The sequence below is a fragment of the Leptosomus discolor genome, chromosome 5 (assembly GCF_034619465.1).
Source record: "Leptosomus discolor isolate bLepDis1 chromosome 5, bLepDis1.hap2, whole genome shotgun sequence".
Taxonomy (NCBI): Eukaryota; Metazoa; Chordata; class Aves; order Leptosomiformes; family Leptosomidae; genus Leptosomus; species Leptosomus discolor.
This window is the reverse complement of record NC_141395.1, coordinates 34,930,601-34,949,934: the sequence shown is the minus strand read 5'-3', so window position 1 is coordinate 34,949,934 and position 19,334 is coordinate 34,930,601. Positions and strand designations below refer to the sequence as shown.

Sequence of the window (19,334 nt, the reverse complement as noted above, 5' to 3'; positions counted from 1 at the left end):
CAGACTCCTATCAGGCAAGTTTGCTTTGTGCAGTTACTGAATGAAGCCTTGTGCTGGGCATAAAAGGAGCTGCTTTCCCCTCCTGCTCCCCTCCCGCCTCTGAGGGTGTGAGCATTGCGAGGAAAGCTAGACATGTTAATATCCCTATCAGAACTTAATGCTCTGGAGGGGAGTTAGGTGGAGAGGATTTAAACAGCACTTCACCATGTATGTGCAAGCAATGGTTGTCAGAAAAGCAAGAAAGCAGTCAGAAGATTGAGGGCAGCTTCATTTGCAGTCATTTAAGTGCCAACAATTATTAACTCAAGTACACTGGGCAAACTGTAAAACTTACTGCAGTGACTTGGAAAGTACTGTGCTCTGTAAATAATGAAATGAGCAACAGTCAAGAATTTAAACTACGGTTGATAACTTTGCTTTTAAGCTCAACTAGTAATCAATTTGGAACAATCTAGCTGTCTTGCATGCCTTGCTACCTATGAGTTTTAGAGCCCACCCCTTCCTCTGTGTAGGACAGTCACACAAATATTTGATTTAGCCCAAATGAAAAGGCAGAGGTAAGAAGGTGGGAACAGAGGTTAAATCCTGCAGGGGAAGATGCTGACCTAGGGAATTTCTCCCTACCTGCTTTAGGAGATGTTTGTCCTCCCTCTACTCCCATTCTCTCCTTCTTTCTACTAGACACTAACTCATCTGCTGGTGTCCCCTAACAGAAGAGGAAAGAAAATCTCCAGTTGTAGGACAGAAATATCTTAATGATAAAATACTAACTAAAAGCTGGGTGCCATTTAACAGACCTCCTTTAAAAAGTGCAAAAAAAAAAAAATAGGATAACTTATAAAAGAATATGGCTCCAAACTTAGATTAAAAAAAAATCCAAATCCGAACAGTCATTAAATAGTAGCAGAGATGGAGCTCTGGTAAAATACGTTGTTACATCAGCTGGGGCATAGAGCATTTGTATGGAATCTGAGGTTTAAATCTACCCTATTTATAGTTCTGGCTAAGGCTAAGGAGGACACCATATCTAATCTAAAATTTCTAATTGTTACCAGTCGTGCAGGGAGAAGGGATTAGGCAGCATACCTGTGTACCTCCCTGTGAAGCTTGTTTATGTCCTTGGCTGGAAAAGGCGGCAGCTTTCAGGTGTTGGCAATGCTGGGTTATAGATGCTATTAGTGATTCTTTGCCATATTAGATACTTTGAGCTGCATTATTTGTACAGAAGAGCAAGTGGAAATTGTTTTTATTAATGTTTTATTAATGGTAAACTTTGAAATTGGACATGCATAAGATTACTGTTGGAAAGTTTTGAATTATCCAGGTGTCTGTGTTGCTTTCAGAAATCTCACTGGCCTCTGGTCTGTAGGCATGGTCTGTAACTGTGTTAAGTTTCATCAGTGTATGCAGTTGATAGACATGGGTATAAAGCTCCTGCGTTTTTTATAAACCTCCATAGGGTTTCTTGTGCAGTGAAGGGAATCCTTCCTTTTACTCATTTACTACCAAATTATTGCAATAAAAATTTCACTGATGGCTTAGTTCCTCTCTGTGTTGGGTAAAACTACAAACACTAGCAGCGGGGTTTATGTTACAGGCTCGTTACCTATACTGTCTACTCTAATACGCTGGCATGCGCTGCAGCGTGCCATTATGCACAAAAGAAAGTTACTGAATTTTAGTAAAGCGATTTACAAACATTCCTCTAAAACACTGAAATGTTCTGATACAAAGCTAAAGGTATGAAAACATTTGTACATACGTTGTGGTTTCAGAAGCCCTTTGGTTGGACTTTCTGCCAGGAACACTAACTGCCACCCCTGAGTGCTGGCACTTCAGGCCTACAGACTCTTTTCTAAACAGGCAGTGATGTTTTTGTGAACTAGCGGAAAGAGGGAAGGAGCTTGTCACTGTGAACCTGGTTCTCATGAGTCAGCTGCTAGACCAGGGAAGTCCCGTCCTACCTGTGAAGCATCAGTTACCTGCAAATGGGATTGATTTCCTCTGTGAATATTTGCCTGCCATCAGGTTGCTGGATTGGAGCCCCTGTTTCCCCCAGTATATAAAGCAAATAAATAAGGCTTAACATGTTTGCCATGATTATGTTTTCAAAGGCTATTTACAAAAAAAAAAAATCTTTAACTTTGGCTGACCTTAGTACAAAGTCATTGGGTGAAGCTGTAGGGAACAGTTGGTTTCTCTGCAGCACAGTCTTTATTTTGGCTGGCCGTCTATTAACTCTGGTAAGTGGGTAAGCTCATGCCAAGCAAAGTCAGGCATATCATGAGATTCTGCTTTGCCTGTATAGAGAAAGTAGCCTCAGAAACAGCTTCATAGGCTAACAAACAAAAAAACATATACCAGAACTTGAGGCTGACCAATTCTGATTCTTGAGGAGTTTGACAGAAGGACCCTGTCAGGCGTTTCGTTCCTCACTCTCCCTTCTCTAGATCTAGGGTGGTCCTGCTTTGGTAAGAATGGTGCTCCAGCTCTGTCAGAACTGCCTTGAACACAGCAGTCCGCTGCTGCTTTCCCTAACCTCTCAAGGGAAAAAGTGAAAAGCAGCTCATTTCTCCTGAACCTTCTCATGACTGCATGCTCAAGCCTCCTTGAGCTACAGCAGAATGACACTGAGAATTAGTGTCACTCCTGCCCAAAGGGTGTACAACAGCCATGACACAAGGGTCTTGTTAGGTGGTGGTTGTCTGGTGCTTCTGTGGGGTGTTTTGGGGAGTTTATTTTTACTTTCCGTAGCAGCAGCAGTCACTGGAGTTAAACAGTATTTGTTTACAGATGCAGGAAAAGACCACTGCATCGTCAGTTTGGAAGAAACATTTTAACATTTTTTTTTTTTTTTTCTCCCCTAAGATGTTTACGTTCCTAGATGGCTTACATCACGTACTAGGAATTGCATTCAAAGGCAGCTTGAATTCAGGTCAAGCTTTGCCTGCTTGTAGTAGATGGATGTTACTGATAAAAACATTTTACGCACATGATGCAGAGATTTATTTAAAAAGTTGCTTCTACAAGCATCTGAATTTAGCTTTCCTTTGAGCTCACTGAGAACAGTATACTATTTATCGTGTTTATATGAAACACTATTTTGACAGATTTCTTCAGCAGTAAAGAAGCACAAAAGGAGCCATTCGTTCTCTGAAAATAATTGGACCCACTGGCAAGAAGCAGCTACACTGTGCATCAAACAAGGAGGCCATTTCCAGGTTATCACAACATGCTGTTGAACTGAATTTTGCAGCTGCATTTTCAAATGTACCATGGGATGCATCAAATCCAAGGATGCCTTTCCAGGTTCAAATGCTGTCCAGGATGAAAGGATCAGGGAAGGTAATGAAGGATGCACTGGGGAGAAATCATCACTGATAGCAGCAAAGGTGGATGAGAAAAGTCCATCAAGCACTATAGTGCTAGACTATGCACACCGTCTCTCCCGCGAGATTCTCGATCAGGCGGTGAAGCAGTGGGCAGTGACTGAAAGCAAATACAGTGACATCCCTTTTATTGAAAGTGATGTGCCCTGAGCCCTGGCAGGCGAGGACTGTCCTCACAGTGAGTGTCCTGTCCGTTACGCAGTTTGTATTTGGTACTAGTGCAAATAAAGTAAAATCAGCTGTGATTTGAGCATAATGCCACTATGTGAATGTGTTTGCAAGGAGAGGCTGAAAAAAATTGCCTTTTAATCTATATTGCTAAGAAACTAATTGGATTACAGTAGGATCTATTAATCAAGTATCATTTGTTATCAGCCATATGTTGAGTATATTCTTTGTATGTGTTGAATGTGATCAGAAATTAGTGTTAAAAAACAGGAGAAGAATGTGGCTGCCCTGCAACTGTACAAGCACCGCCAGAGAGGCCCCAAAGATGCTTAACAACAAAGCGTGGATTATTTTTATGCTCTGCGTAAAAAAGCAGTGGCGTTTGTAGGTGAGAAGAGAAGAACTCTCTGTGCTTGGTAAATTTGTCCGCGTTTTGCTAAAATGAAACCAAGGTCTGCATGTAGCAAAGATAACTGCTGTCATAAATTTTACTTTGATTCTTTGACCTGACTAAATCTGCAAACCACAAAATAACAGAGGTGATGAGAAGCATTTTATAAAACCAAGCAGTATTCAGGGAACCACATGGATTATGATGCTATTCAACTTCCACCCTTAAGTGAACCAGTGAGAACCATTACAATATCGATAAGCAGTGCATTATAATTAACAGAGGCTCTGGCTTCCGTAAATGCATGAAGGATATTCTCTGAAATCCTGCAATAAGATGGTTTAATGACATCTGATCACTGTGTTCAGACCAAAGCTGTTCAGTTTTTTGTTTGGCGTTTTGTTTTGGGGGTTTTTTGTGTTAGGGTGCTGGTTTTGAGGGGGTTTTGTTTTGGTTTTTTACACCCAGATAGGTGTGCAAAAACTACTGATGCTAACTGAAATGAACCCTCTAAGGTGTAACAATGTGTTAGGACTGTTTGTTTCATGGGAACTACGGCTGCATTACACTGAAATTTCACTCTGAAGTAACAACCCTGGGACAGTCCACCTGCCTTCTGCTTCTATAGGCTCATCGCTTACCACTGGTAATGCTGTGTTGGTGACGCAAATAGGAGCTATGGAAACCTGAAGCCTGAGCGGCACATGGAGTTAGGGACTAAGCCTTAGGCCCAAAGCTCAAGGGCTACATTCTTGACCGATTTTTATCTAGCTCGCATCCACACGCTGCACCCTGCTTCCCCAGGACTTGCAGCCTGGCCTGCTGTGCTCATAACTAGCATTTGAGATGTCAAGAAGGGGATGAATTACTCGTAGTCATCTTGAAGCTACAGTTTTGCCGACATTTTATGCAAAGCGGATGCCTTGTAAAAGCTTGGGGGTTTAGCACCTGTTTGTTCCTTTTACTGTTCTGGCCAGTTTAAAAGACATGGGTGTTTTTACTAGTTCAAAGTGCTTTCCATTTTATGTTTTCATTTTGTAGAATAATGCATACTGGCAAAAACTGTTACTATTTTTCAAATGTAAATGTAGTTCTAGTAAATGATATAAAGCATGATTTTTCAAGCAATGGGAGGCAAGCAGAAAGAGGACCATGTAAGTTGTTATTTTTAACTTATTCTCAAACATAAGTCAGTCTATGAATTGAGTGGTTTGCAAGCTTTGTGACACAAACTTAGTTATTTGAAATTCACTTATATGGGAAAGTGGTTGTATCAAGAGAAAATGGTGAAAAATGCTTCTTTGTAGCACAGCGCGAGACTGCCATTAATTCACGGCGACCCGCCTAGACCCTGCTATTAGACTCTTCCCAGGCTTTTGGTGAAAAAGGGAAAAAACCTGCTTATGTTGTAATTTCTTCTTTGAAGTAACATAGTCTTTGAAGCCATAGGTAAAGTGGGACTAAGGTATTACAGCCTGTTTAAATTCTACTGCTAACAGTGATGTCCCTTGAAGCTCTAAAGCATGCAAAACAGTAGATCATATCCTACATTTGCTCTGTCTAAAAAACCTCCACACCATATACTAGAGTGAATTAAAAAGCAAAACCAAAACCCTGATCAGATCTGTACATATTAATTGGATATTGCTTAACCACAGTATTAAAAAAAGATTCCTATTCTTATTATAGCTACAACAAAGCTTTATTATAAAAAAGCGCCAACCTTTCTGTAGCATTAGACTTGACTCAAGAATGTTAACTCTGCCAAAGACAGTAATTTAGGGGGAAAAAAAAAGAAAAAAGCCCAAGCTCTGTAGACAGTTCTTTGGATGTAGCCTTAGCATCCGATACTCTTCTGGAGTCAGGATATCAGATGCGCTTTTGAAAGGAGCTCCCCCCTTGGCAGGCTGCCACTGCACGGTCCAACAGCAGGCGCAATTATAAAATAATATGAAACAGCCTAAAGTTACATCAAGGCATCTGTACTGATAAATACTCCAAACCTCTCCAAAGGAGAAAGTTACCCAGGTATAATGAAACGTGCATCACGGTGAGCTTCCGTGTGGAGTAGCGGCACTGCTCGCTCAGCGAGCCACCCGGAATGTGACAGCGACTGAATCGCCTGCTTCTTGGCAGCTCCAGCCAGTCACTTACCTGCAGCCACAGAGCTCGTCTTCCCTCATTAGTCCTTGAAGATTACAGCAGCTTCAACATGGCCTGAAGTGCAATTCCAGCTGGTTTATGGTGCTTTCTATGACATTGGCTCTTCAGGGAAAGCACGCAGCAAATGGAAAACGAACAAGCTTGCCAACAACAGGGAGACAGCTTCTCACCAGGAAAATGATCTCTTTTACAAGACACTGTCCTTAATAAATAATGCACTTACCCTCAATAAAACAAAACAAAACAAAAGTCTGTTCAATACTACAGTCTGGTGAGAGATCAAAGATCTCTTTCCAGAATTCTGCTGTATTTTTAATAAGCACAATACTAATACATAATAGTAATAAAAATAAGGACTTCTTTCCCTAAATAAAATTACATCTGTTTACTTATCATTAGATTGCTCTAAGCTGTGCTATTGTCTTATAAAGCCACTTATAGTGGCTTTCCAGAGAAGTTGCCACTGATTCTTTGACTTGATCTTGTGTAATAAAGGCAGTATGGGACTGGCATACTCTGCAAAACCATTTACTTCTATTTAGGAGTTAAAAATACATTTGCTTTACGTTTTCTCCAGGAAGCAATAAGTATAGTCTGAGTGGGTATGAGGTGACTGACTTAATATTCTAACAATGGTTCAAAACCCATTAACTGCAGTGTAACTTTGTAAAATTGACATTTCTGGAGTAAGACACATCAGTATTCCCAAATAAAACACACTACAGTATATTTTTACAATATTTTTTGTGGAAAATATTTTCTTGTGGACCAAATAAAATGAAACTTACCATCTGTTTGTACGACTTTTACTTGATAAAAATGTGCAGATTGGACAGGATCTTGTTACCATGAGTTTGGGATAATTTCTGTTCACATAAACTTTGGAAGCAACTCAACATGCAAGTCAAAGTTTATTGATTCAGAAGTATACACTTGCTAAAAAGCTGTAAGTCCTTTTCAATCAGAGAAGGCATGATCCCTACTCCCTGGGGATTATGGTGTTTTTCATTAAATATAGTCACTGAAGTTGCTCCTTTTGTACAAAAATGATGGAATGAACCATTTTTTTAAAAAAAAAAAATTAAAAGTAGCTCTTGTTAAAGAATCTAAACCATATAAAACTTTAAACAAATTAGGGAGGAAGTTTACATTTCTTACAGAACCAGCATGAGGTATAAATTAAAGTCATATTTTCAGAACTACTCTAAAGGTATTAATTAAATCTCTCAAGTACTTTTGAAAATAAACTCAAATATGTACGTAGTAACATTAACTTGCAGCTGAAATTTTAACAATTTAACTCAAATATTCTAGTGACAAAGCAAAGTGCCATTTTTTCTTGATTTTGCCCTCCACTTTGCTCACCTCTAATTCTTTGAAAGTCACTCCAGTAGTTCACCTTGATGCCTGAGTTCCCTGGATTTTGTTTCCAGGCAACAGCTTCTAGAAAGGAAGGAGCCTTAAAGCCAGTGTAGACCATTGCTGTCTGTAATAAAAACTGCCCAACGTTGAAAACTCCACAATGGTTCTGTTGTAGCTCTGACTTTTTGATTCCCCACTGCTGATTACTGACTAGGTTATTTGAACAAAATTTTTCTTCCTTTAGTCTCAGTGGTTCATCTTCAGAGAAGCCAAAACTTGTATTTGTGACCTGCCTATAACTGTAGAAACAAGTAGGAAGGGATATACTGATAGCTGATTTGATTAATCATAAAAAGCATGCAGTCTTAATGTTGAAGAAAGTTTAGTAGCTATGTGTTGCATAGATAATAGAAAAATTCTTTTTACCCCCCAAAAAGGTTATACTTTCATCGAGGGGCTCTGGGTATGTCATACAACTTCAAGTATTATTAGTATCAGAACCTAGCAACCTTTATGCACGTATGACGAGGGATTTTTGATGTGTATTTAAATTTTGATCCCAACAAATGTATTTGTTGGGATACGTTATGTTAAAAAAATATACGATCCACGTAGCAGCAGATATTTCAAGTTTTCTTTATTCATTATCTTCAGTACCTATAGCTGTGTTCCCCCTACTTTCCACAAATTTTCCACCCAGCAGACAGGATGTTTGTGGGCACAAGCAAACAGGAACACAAACTAGTTGGTATAGATAAACTCGGGCCACTTGCAGTATTAGGGCCAGGCTCACCCCTACCACTAAAATCGTTAGACAGTCACTAACATCAACTAGAAATGTGCTGCTTAGCTTGAGAGGAAGGTCTGAGACAGTTATTTCTTCACCACTGTAAGACCAGGAAAAACTAGCAATTTTTTAAATTGTGGAAAACTAATTATGCAGTTCAATCAAACTTAATGGCATTTAAAAAAAATAGGTTTTACAAGCAAACAGAAGTGTGCTCCGGGCTCCGGCAATATTATGACATTTAAAACAATGTCTACATCACATAGCAAGACTGAACAGTGACCAAATGTTAAATCAATAGAACAATTTCTTGCTCTCAGCCTAATAATGTGTCGCTCTGACCTATTATTTAAAAGGCTACTTAACACCATGGGTTTAGCATGTATTGCATTTTTGTTTGTTGCTCTGACTGTTTTAAAGCTTTAAGGATATATTATTTTCATTGTATAGAGAAGAATCTGAGGCACAATCCAAATTTAACAGATCAATGACAGAGCCAAGAACACAAAGGTCTGCTGACTTCTTGCTTATTAGGTCACCCCTTAACTATGCTCTCCCCTCCAAAAGTTCCTCCTAAACTAGGAGTTGATGCAAAAAATTAAATGTTAATCATTGTGTAAAACAGTAAAAATAACCATTTGCCTTGAAGTAATTTTTCCCCTTATTAACTAGAGATATGATTATTTTGCCATTATGGCAGCGTAACCAAAGAGTATGTTCCTGAATGCAAAAAATTAGACTTACAAATCTCAGGAGAGCTTAAAGTCTTGCCAAACTTTATCACGCTACTATTAATTTTTATATTATAGAATTAAGCAGATGTTTAACATGTCAATAGGCTGGATCGTTACAACTTGAGATCGTTGCTTCCCAATGGCTTAAAACAATCGTCCACAATTTCATCACTGACTTCTTCTAGAGAAGCTGGCTTCCATCTGGGGGATTGGTCTTTGTCAATCAGCACTGTCAGGTGGAGTACAACAACACAAAAGTTACTTGTAAACATTTTCTAATTAAGAAGACTTCAGATTGCATCAAGACAGACAACTACAGTGAATACCTAGGGGAGAAAAATCAACACGCTCTAGATACATATTTCTACTCTAATAAAAATTCTTGAGTTGTGACCTGTCTAGAGACATACCTAGGAGTTGCCTGATGATACAAGGAACAGTGGATCACTTCATAAGCAGCCCGAGCTTTGAAGGGATAGGGCTGAAATTAGTGCTTTCTGTTAGACCTGCTACTCTTGCCTGACTTCTGCTTTTTCACATGAAACTGGGAACAGCAGGCATGGTGCTCCTCTTGGACAAGGGCTTTCGTATCTCTGTGCAAAATCTGATCCTTTGTAGTGTGTTAAATGCCTAAAGCTAATTTAAACACATCATATAAACTAATAATTAACTAATGAGGAAAGAGTAAAGCAGAGTATCTTTGTGGGAAAATCAAGAATATTTATTTGTAAATACTGCCAGATACTGCAGACCTATGCAGATTTAACTGTGAAGATTTGTATAATCTTAGTATGTATACTTTATGCTGTATCCTGGGAAATACATCACTGAAGATAAAATCATCGGTGAATGAATCACGTGTAAAAGTGTAACAGGAAAACAGCAGTTCTGAAAAAGCATTCCTTGCATCACAGGACTGTTGAAGGCCTGTCAGCAAGGACAGCTGCACTAGCAAACAATAATAAGGCAAGAGAGAGTTTAATTGTGTGTAAAAATGACCAATATGAATGGAATTCTAGAGCATCCTTCCAAGCACCTTTCTGGCTCCATAAAATAGGATCGATTCACGGTTTGAATAGCACTACCATAAAAGTGCTATTCAAACCGTGAAATTTTTATAATTTAAAAAAGAACAGCTATAGTAACTATGGCTCTCTAGGATACACTGACTACCCAACATCCCTCCTCAATACCCCTTCCCTTCAGATGCGTGACAGCAGCAACTGATTTGGAGATGCACCTGGGTCCTGGGAGGCCTCCTGACCAACACCACCCACATCATGTAAGGGAGGATGGGCAGGAAGCACCCTTCAAGTTCCTCTGCTGAGAATAGAATTTGTTTGTTCTGAGTTCAAAGTAGGATGGTTCTAAAGGTAGGTGCTCAGAAGACACTCAGAGAGACTAGAGATTAGACTAGAGATTTTTAAGTATAACAGCTGAGTTTTTCGGTAAGTTGTCACATCCTTCTAAACAGGCTTCATTCTTGGTGACTAAACTAGAACCATCCAGGATGAGAAATGTGCAAAGGAGCTGGATTTTAAGTTCAGTGGAAAGAATGCCTACCTAAAGACTCTGTCTTATCAAAAGACAGGCATCATGGTTTGTAGTAAAAAAATGTGACTCAAACTTGGTTTTTAACTTTTCTCTCTATAACCAACACTTGCAAAGTGCCTAGAAAATAAATACCATTCAAATGACAACTGCACTAATTAATATTTCTGCAGCTGAAGACAATCAGGCATCACAACTCTTTAGCTTGCATCTTCAAAGAGAACGGAGAATCAGTGCCCTGCATCCATTTACCTGCAAATCCAGGACTAAGGACTCCTTGAATACAAATAAACACTGATTTTGAAAAGAAATCTGTTATATAGATAGAAGCTGCAATTCCACAGAGTAGAATCCATGTGGGCAATTTTTAAAAAGAAATGTGCTGTAGAAGAGTGATTTTATTCGGCCATTCAACTGCGGAACTGACTGAAAAGTTATGATCCTACAAGTTAATTTTAAACATTGTGATGTGAAGCCATTGATTGGTTTGGGTCAAAATACATAATTGTCCTGAATCAGCTATATTTATTCCATTGGAGTAGTGCTTATCTAATGATTTTCTTCAACTTCAGTTGAAGTTCACAATCTGGCCAAAATAATCTTAACTGTTATCCACAAAAGCCAACACTGACTAGAGTTGCTTTACATTAGAGAGAAAGAAAAAAAAAAGTCCATGTTTATACTACTACAACTTCAACTCTGCAATACAGTAGTAATTGCTAGTAATTCTCCACTCTATGGCACTACCGTGTAATCAAGTTATCTTTCTGTTTGGATCTGTGGCCAGTTTTATTCTCATGGATAAAATGAATGCTCATAATGGTCTCTCGAATGAGATCTTTAATCTTTCATGAGTTAAAATATGTTTTCTAGCAGTACTGTGAAAACATTCCCTTTCTGCATTAACTTCTGTACATTTTGTGTTTCTCCAGCTTGGGGTATCAATCACTACAAGAACAGAACAAAAATTCTGAAGACTTCTAAGGTAGGCTAAGGGTTCATTAAGATAAAAGTAACTGAACATACATGTTGTGTTAAGGGTTTGTTCTTGTGTTCTACCTTTAAAAAAAAAAAAAAAAATCAGAACACCCTCTGTTCAGTAGCAGTGACTTTACCGGAATTCTATTGCTTAGCTTCATTCAGCTCAGTCAAAACACTGATGTTTCTAAGCACCTGAAATTCTGTTAGCTGCAATGAAGTCTCTCTACCTACCCACTGACTGCAGGAGGTTTGTGTGCCCAGGGTAAGGCTTACATCTGCCAGCTGCTAGCACTGCAGGAGAGGGCAGAGGCATACAGAAATAAGATCTTTGCAGGATCAGCAATATGTAGAAGACCTCTACAATTCCATTTGAAGTGTACGTTCCTGCACAAATAGTTAGGAGGCTAATTTAACAGATTTTTGTCCCCTCAGCTTGTGAGACAGTAGTCTACCTGAATATGTTTAAGCACTGACTCCAAAAATGACCGTGTTTCCTATGTAGTAAGAATTAAAAACCAAAATTATTGGAAATTACCCCCAGCTATGCATTTCTTAGTTTCTGTATTATTCTATCAATCAAGGTGAAAATGGATAGCTAAAGGGCTCAAAGACCACATTTACCGTTACATGGGAAAATGCTGATGAAATATGATCTCTGTATTTTACGCTTTAAGGGTTTTGGCTTTTCTTTAGTAGCTCCCATCACAAGAATCATAAATGGGGAAGACTGTTTGCCAGCAGATTTTCAGTCTGGTTGGAAGAAAACTGGCTAAAAGAAGAAAGATTTTGACCTCAGGTCAAAGCAGGTTTAAAAAGCTTTTAAACTACTTCCCTAGCATGCCTATTAAAATTACAGTTTGAAGCAGATAAAAGCTGTTATTAAAACCTGACCTATGGTGATTGCTGCTGAAAAACAATCTTCAAAAACTAAAATCTGATTATTATATCGTAACTTTACTTTGTGGTAGATCTTCTTGTGGTAGACAGGGTCAACAGCTGGCTCTTAAATGCTTGGAATTTAATGCTTCAATAAAGGCAAAGCTAATACTTAACATTTTTATCATTTTAATTTTTATTCACTATGGCTGATCCTGTCAAGTAATTAATAATCTTACTTCCTTTTAAAAAGAATGCTCAGCACATTGTTGGATAATGATTTTTCTGAAATTAGATCTAACTACAAAAATGATCTTGAGTCAGATTCTGAACAGCTCTTAAACAAGGGAAACAATTTTAAGAAGACAAATCTGAGAACAAGATACATGCAGTATGCAGAGAGCAAAAGTGCTTCAAATTATTATTCTTAGCAACCCCCTCAGCACAGCTGGATCTCTGGTGTTCTGTTGTGGGTTGTCTGTTTTTTTTTTCCTGATAGAGTTAATCCTTTGCTACATCATTCTATGTAAAAGAAAAGCTTCCCAACTGCTGTTCTTGCAGCTTCTTTCTTTACAAGTACTTTGGCCATACTGACAAGTGATTTGCTTTTGTCCTCTACTGCATCCCCCGATGGTTTAATGACTGTGCATTATAACTGAGAATTTGGTGCTCATCTGATTCTCAGACTTTGAGTTTGTCACTTCCTGAATAACTACATTTCAGCAGCTTATGTGATTAGAATACATTCTAGGAATATTCTTTTTAAGATATCCTTGTCCCCTTTACCAACACCATGAAAACCACATACTTCTCAACATGTGTGGTAAATGCTTCAAAGGAGTCTCTGTTAATAAGTACTAAAGATTAATTAATTAAAATCAGAAACTTTTTCCATGCTGTACAAACAAACATTGCATCTCTCACCCCAGGCTATCTTTAATACAGTATTACTAACAGTGAACACTCAAACTAATATCCATTACTCAAGTGGATTTTAAACTAATTTATAAAAACAGATATAAAAAATGAGGAGGAGGTGATAATACATACTTGAGTGTATAACTGTGTGATTTAAAAGCCATGTTCCTTCAAACCTGTAGTGTTATTCATCCAAGGGTGTTGTACCGTAAGCTCCTTGGAAAAGGAAATGCCTGTGCTTTGTTTCTTGTACTTTTTATGTCCTATTGTGCTGAATAGTACATAAATAATTACTACAATTTCTAACAGATGTGACATTGGGTTTGACAAACTGCATAGTGAATCAGCAGTAGAATCAGGGACAGAATCTAAGTCTGTCCCCTAGATGAACTTGATGAGCCACTGCTCTACATTTACAACTACCTATTTTGACCGATGTCTTAAAATTCATTAAAATCACATTAAGTTTACACATATAGTTTTTTAATAGTAAGAAATCTCTATACAGAGATATTTTGGACTTGGGTGAAAGTAGTCTCTGTTCTAACAATTTTCTATGCAAATGGTTGTTCTTGACTTTCTCTCTTAAACCATCTTATTGCTGGCTGAACCAGCTATGTGGGAACACTAAATCTGAACACACAAATGATACACATAGCTACTCACTGCAGTAAGCATTCAATATATTTTGAACTTTCCCAATGAACTGGTGAAACCTCTTCATGGTGCTGAGTTACCAGGTGGATAAATAATGTTAGGCAACTGAGATTACACAAAGGAAACAACATGGTTCTTGCACTTTGGAACAGATAATAAATTTAGGCTATGCAGGAGTCCAACAAGCAAAAACTGTGGCAAGCTGGGAAGTGCCCTATGAGCTGTTGCTGCATGCACTTTTCTCAACCTCCAGAGGAGCAACACAGCAGTGAGTCTGCACATTATTAAGTTTGAGAAATGTTTCTGGTGTGCATGCTTACCTGCTCGAACCCCTTCATAGAAGTCATGGCCTCTCTGAAAGATAAAAAAAAAATAAAAGCTGTAACACGACAGATTCTATTTATCCCATCTTTCCCTATCCCCCTTTTGCATGAAATGCAAGTTCCCAAGATTCCGTTAAAACCCATTTGTACTGTTCTCATCTAGTCCTACTTTCATTTTACTTATTAAAGAGCTTTAGATCCTCTTGCTTAAATGCAGCCACAACTCTTAAAATCAGTCTATTGAACTGTAGTTGATCAGCCAGCTTTTAGTGCAAGGCCTCTCTGTGTTACGATGATGGGAGCCAAGGCATGTGGGATCAGAAATTCTTCAGAGAAAGGCGAGTCTTCAGGAACTGTGATATATTCTGCATACCTGGAACACCTTGCAGTTAAATGGAATCCTAGAAGCATCCAGTTCTTTTTTTTAATAAAGGTAAACGTAATATTTAAATACCTAAGGATGCTTTGCTAGCAATGTAGCAACAATACTACTTTCAGGAAAGATATGGCAAGGATACCGTCAGGCACTGCAACATATCAGGATCAGATACATTTTTATTCGTTTGGGTTTTTAAAGCATTTACTTTAACTGTCACAAATCATTTAATCAGATACATAAAAATCGGATAGATACATAAAAAAATTTAAAATATGTCACAAAACTAGTAATAAGGATGCCATGGGGAAGCTTTATGAGGAATACATTCAGATGATTCAGTTAGCAACTCTATTCTACTGAAAGGATCACTTCCTCAGATGTTATCCAAGTACTCAGCCCTTACTACAAATAGTACTAAAATCTCTTGTTTTCTTTAATAAATTTATCACGGCACTCCTGAAAGATAGTGATATACAACTATTCCCATCCTGCTGATGGGAACTGAGGCACTGAGGACTAAGTAATTTAAATAGGAAATCTGTTCAAGATCACCAGAGTTTTAAAATTATGGTCCAAATACAAAACTTTCTATATCATAACATTATCTAGTTTTCTTAACAAAAGCCCTCTACCATTCCCATCTGACCATCATTAATGTAGTCTCCTTTGAGTTGCATATAAAGACATGGAACTGGAAAAAAGTGACAGCCTAACAAACACACAAAGAAGACACTGAAAATTAAAACCTATAAATTGTGAGCCCTTGATGTGATTTATATAAAACCTGAGTCTCTGATAAACTTGCTACCCCTCCATGGCTGGACAGAGACAGAGAGCTCAGCTGCTTGCTTACCATGCACGCTTGGCTCAGTCTGTATTCCATCGTGAGTACGTCTTGTAAACTCATGGAAGCTCCTTCTCTGAGCTGTCTGAGAGTCATCTTCAAGGATGTAGGTGACATCTTATTAATAGTCTGGGGAAGATATTAACAGTTATTTTTGTTCTCTTCAACCTAGACACATTTGCAAGTCTGTCTTTTTTGTATTTTAAACTTTGTGAAGTAAATGATGGCACTCTTCTCCTTGAGCTTGCTTATGTGATACCTATTCCTCCTGCTCCCTCCTGCCGTGCTGTCATACTAAATGAACTTACTTGCATAAACTTTTATCAGCAAGATCTCTAGGATGCATGCCATCACTTGTGAAAAGCCTAGAATTCCTAAAGCCACATAATTTATGATCAAATTACTACTAGTCAGAGAATCTAATGCAGCTTGAAAGCAATTTCCAAACAGATTCTTTTGAGAAGTGAAGGCGAGTGTTACAAGCAATTATACTCCATTTTTTAGTATCACATATATAGTTTGAATTGCTCTTAGATGTTACTCATATTGTACCTGATATTAGTATTGTACAGCAGTTATGTTTTATTTAGTACAATAGACTATTAAGGTAATAATAGTAAGGTTAGCCACAAAGTTTAAGTATGATCACCTGCAAAGACTAGACAATATACAAAGAAGAAAACTGTGGAAGAAAAAAAAAAAAAAAACAAAAACGAAAATAAATCAAACATAAATGTGTATTTGTCCAGGCTTCTTGTCTGGGATCAACAGATACTGCAGTAATTGCTCTGCTGATAGGAATCCTGGAGGTCTTGCCTTCCTCTTTTGACAGAGCTACAGGCTATAAATATTATGCAACAGACAGGATCTGTTCAAGGCACACAAACAAATGCTGTAAATCTGGCTCTCATGACTATCCTTCAATTAACAGCATGCCAGTAAACAGTAGGGGGAGGTGGGGGGAAAGACAAAAACCTAGTTAAGAAAACAGAACTGAGCTTTAAAGCTTTCAGGGTTGTAGGGGAAAGGAACTAAATCTTATTGTTGCTGATCTTTGTTTTCTTACTCAAAATAAGATTCTTCTTGCCCTGTAAACCCAACTAAAAGCTCTGTATTATTCACAGTACAATAGACATTTCCTGTTAATTAGGACATTTTTATCACTACTGAAAAGTGGCAGATGGTAAGATTTGCCTCTTTACATTATTTTCATTGCAGACATTAGACTCCTTACCCGCAGACTGAAATGGCAGGTTTCCAGTCATCAACATTAACATTTTTTCTGGCTCCCAATTACTCTTCATCCCTCTCCAGACACCAGCTGAAGCAGCAGTGACCCATTTTGCCTAGTTAAGCTGGAAAACATACAATTGCTATACAAGCAGGAGGCTGTGCAATTGTACCTTAAAAGCACTATTTCAGTCATTCTGTTTTTTGCACGTTGACCATTTCACTTGAGAGAGAAGCTGGTTTAGAAAGATCTAATGCTGGCTCAAACTGTCAACTTTTCCTGAGTTCTGGTAAAGCCCTCTAACACCAAGCTGCCTCTCAGCAAATAAAGAAACCAGCTACACCTCTAATCAAATCACTATGTAGGTCTTAGATGGACAGCAACTCTTAACTGGACCCCTTTTTTCCCCGTAATCTGCTCTTGCTGGCTTTACCTTTGAACTGGACCTTTTCTCCCTTGAGTTTCACGTTCTGTCATCTAGATTAGAAAGCCTTTGCTCATACCAGGTTAAATAGTATGCACAGTGTAACCAGATGGTTCCATAGGTGAAATGGTAGTGGCAAGTTCTTTCTGGTCAAAGAAAGCATTGAAATGGGGAAGATCTGAAAACAGCATTTAAATAGTCTACTGCATCCAGGAGCTGCCTTATCTTGGCATATCAATGAGGTTGAAGGTGGAGGAGGCACTGCCATAAATCAAGCTGAAGGAAGAGGAACAAGGAAAGAAAATGGGTAGGTGTAATTGCAGAAATATGAGTCATCAGTGTATCATCTATAAATAAATTCTCTGTACAAAGAGCAGGGGATCAGTGCTAGGGAACAAGCCTGAAAACGAAATAGGATAGGCTGAAGTGAGGAGTACTAAAATGCAAAGAAGTCTTCATAGAAGTATTTGACATCTATTCCAATATCTGAGACATCTTGATTTCAACATAATGATCCTGAAAGTTACAAGCTGAATTTGCAATAGACCTGAATTCCAATAAGATACTATTAGAAGGTGGCTGATTTAAATGGTGCTGACTCAGTGGAGTCCCTTACAAGAATAACAGCTGGAACAGTGGCTGCATCTTTTGTCTCCAAGGCACATTAAAGCTTCTGACCTGAGCTGCTGTGGGTCCTTGAGGGAGGCTTTCTTTAACTTGAAAACAAACTAAAACCTCCCAGAGGTCCAGCGTATCACTTCTCTTGCAATAGCTGAAGATACCCATCACTTACTTTCTGAGATACCAAAGCATTTGTTCATCTGCACTAGACAATGGTTCTGGATGAGCTTTGACAAAATATGAGTATCTAGCCAAAGCATCACAGGAAAGCTGCTTAAGGACAGATATATCACCCTCTTACTGGTCCGTTTCAGAATGCTGCTTTACTTGAACTCAACATTACCTACCAAGATACTATCCAGCATCATTCCTGTAATCTATCTCACCCACTTGCTGCATACCCATTTAGAGTTTCAGGAGCTAGTGTCTGCACCCCAGCCTGACCAGTAGATCTGGACCAAGTCTGCAGTCTCCTGCACGCTACACTGGAATTCATTCAGTAACAATGAAGGCTATTAAATCATGAAGTATCAGTGCTCAGAAGGTGTGCTGTCCTGCTGAAAAAAGCTATAAGAAAGCATCATGTGAAAACTATGTCAAACATCTGATGCTTTTCAGGTTTTGACCCCATGTGCTTACTTAATCCAATTAAAGTGGTACTTCTGTCACTCAAATTAAAGCTTTTTAGCTTGTGTAAATCCTGAAAACAAAGTAATGCTATAAAGTTAAAGGTTTTTAAAAATATTTTACTATCAGTTCAAAAAGTGTGCTACTACTCTAGCTTTCTACCTATTTGTAACTGGGTTCAAAATGTGACTTAGATCATGAAGCCAGTCTCGAGTAGAATTTTAAGAACTTTACATTCATCTTATTCATGCAAACCACTTTAGTACCAGCTATGTGAAAGCTTGTCAAGCAGGCATGTTTTGAAAATAAAAAGCAGAAGTACTGTAGATTGAACAGAACAGGATACCTGGGATAGCACAGCTCACAGCATACATGGATTATATCGAACTAGTAGTTCAATTTTATTAACACTAAAAGGTATCTGTACATTCAAGGTGTGGATATACCAAGGTGTAGCTCCAAATTAGGCTATTTGTATTAGAATTTCAGTTCAGGCTTATTCCATAAGCTTACTAATACACCTCATAATAAATATACAGGGAAACAAAGAAAATAAGCATGCACACTGCTGTTATTGAATCCTTTACGGTCTTTATATTTATCATTTGAATGTGCTGTTATTCCTGTACCTGGACACTAAAGTGAAACCTTGGTTTCATGAAGTGACAGGAAACTATAATCTATGGACATACTCTTGGTACTGTGATACTACTGATGAGGAAAATGACTTGCTTCACAAAAGTCAGCAAACTGCCATCAAGGACAACATCTGATCATCTCAAACTGTCATGGTTTTGCTACGTTTCCTGCTCCAAGCAGTCCTTTGAACTCTGCTCCTCCGAGCAATATGACAGCAGGCCAGTGCTCTGTCTGTAGGTGTAAAATGCTCAGCTGCCAGGGTGCAAGCT

At 38.4% G+C, this 19,334-nt stretch overlaps 2 protein-coding genes across 3 annotated transcripts in view; one reads left to right on the top strand and one right to left on the bottom strand.

Annotated features, from left to right (window-relative positions):
* The first annotated feature begins 3,275 nt into the window (after positions 1-3,275).
* On the top strand, positions 3,276-3,539 carry AKAP19 (A-kinase anchoring protein 19). Its single transcript, XM_009952415.1, has one exon. It carries the CDS (start codon positions 3,276-3,278, stop codon positions 3,537-3,539), a length of 264 nt encoding a protein of 87 aa, XP_009950717.1.
* Positions 3,540-8,093: 4,554 nt separating this feature from the next.
* The window catches only part of HIBCH (3-hydroxyisobutyryl-CoA hydrolase), a 55,351-nt gene continuing 44,110 nt past the window's right edge, over positions 8,094-19,334 (bottom strand). For both annotated transcript variants that reach the window (XM_086466300.1, XM_086466301.1), the window contains exons 12-14: positions 15,533-15,652; positions 14,298-14,331; positions 8,094-9,223 (exon numbers count right to left, since the gene is read on the bottom strand). In XM_086466300.1, the coding sequence (XP_086322426.1) occupies positions 9,108-9,223; positions 14,298-14,331; positions 15,533-15,652 (270 nt within the window). In that variant the 3' untranslated portion in view covers positions 8,094-9,107. The remainder of the gene's footprint in view (positions 9,224-14,297; positions 14,332-15,532; positions 15,653-19,334) is intronic.

Excerpts from the sequence above, each read along its gene's own strand:
- AKAP19 (XM_009952415.1), top strand. The coding sequence starts at position 3,276 with ATGGGATGCATCAAATCCAAGGATGCCTTTCCAGGTTCAAATGCTGTC.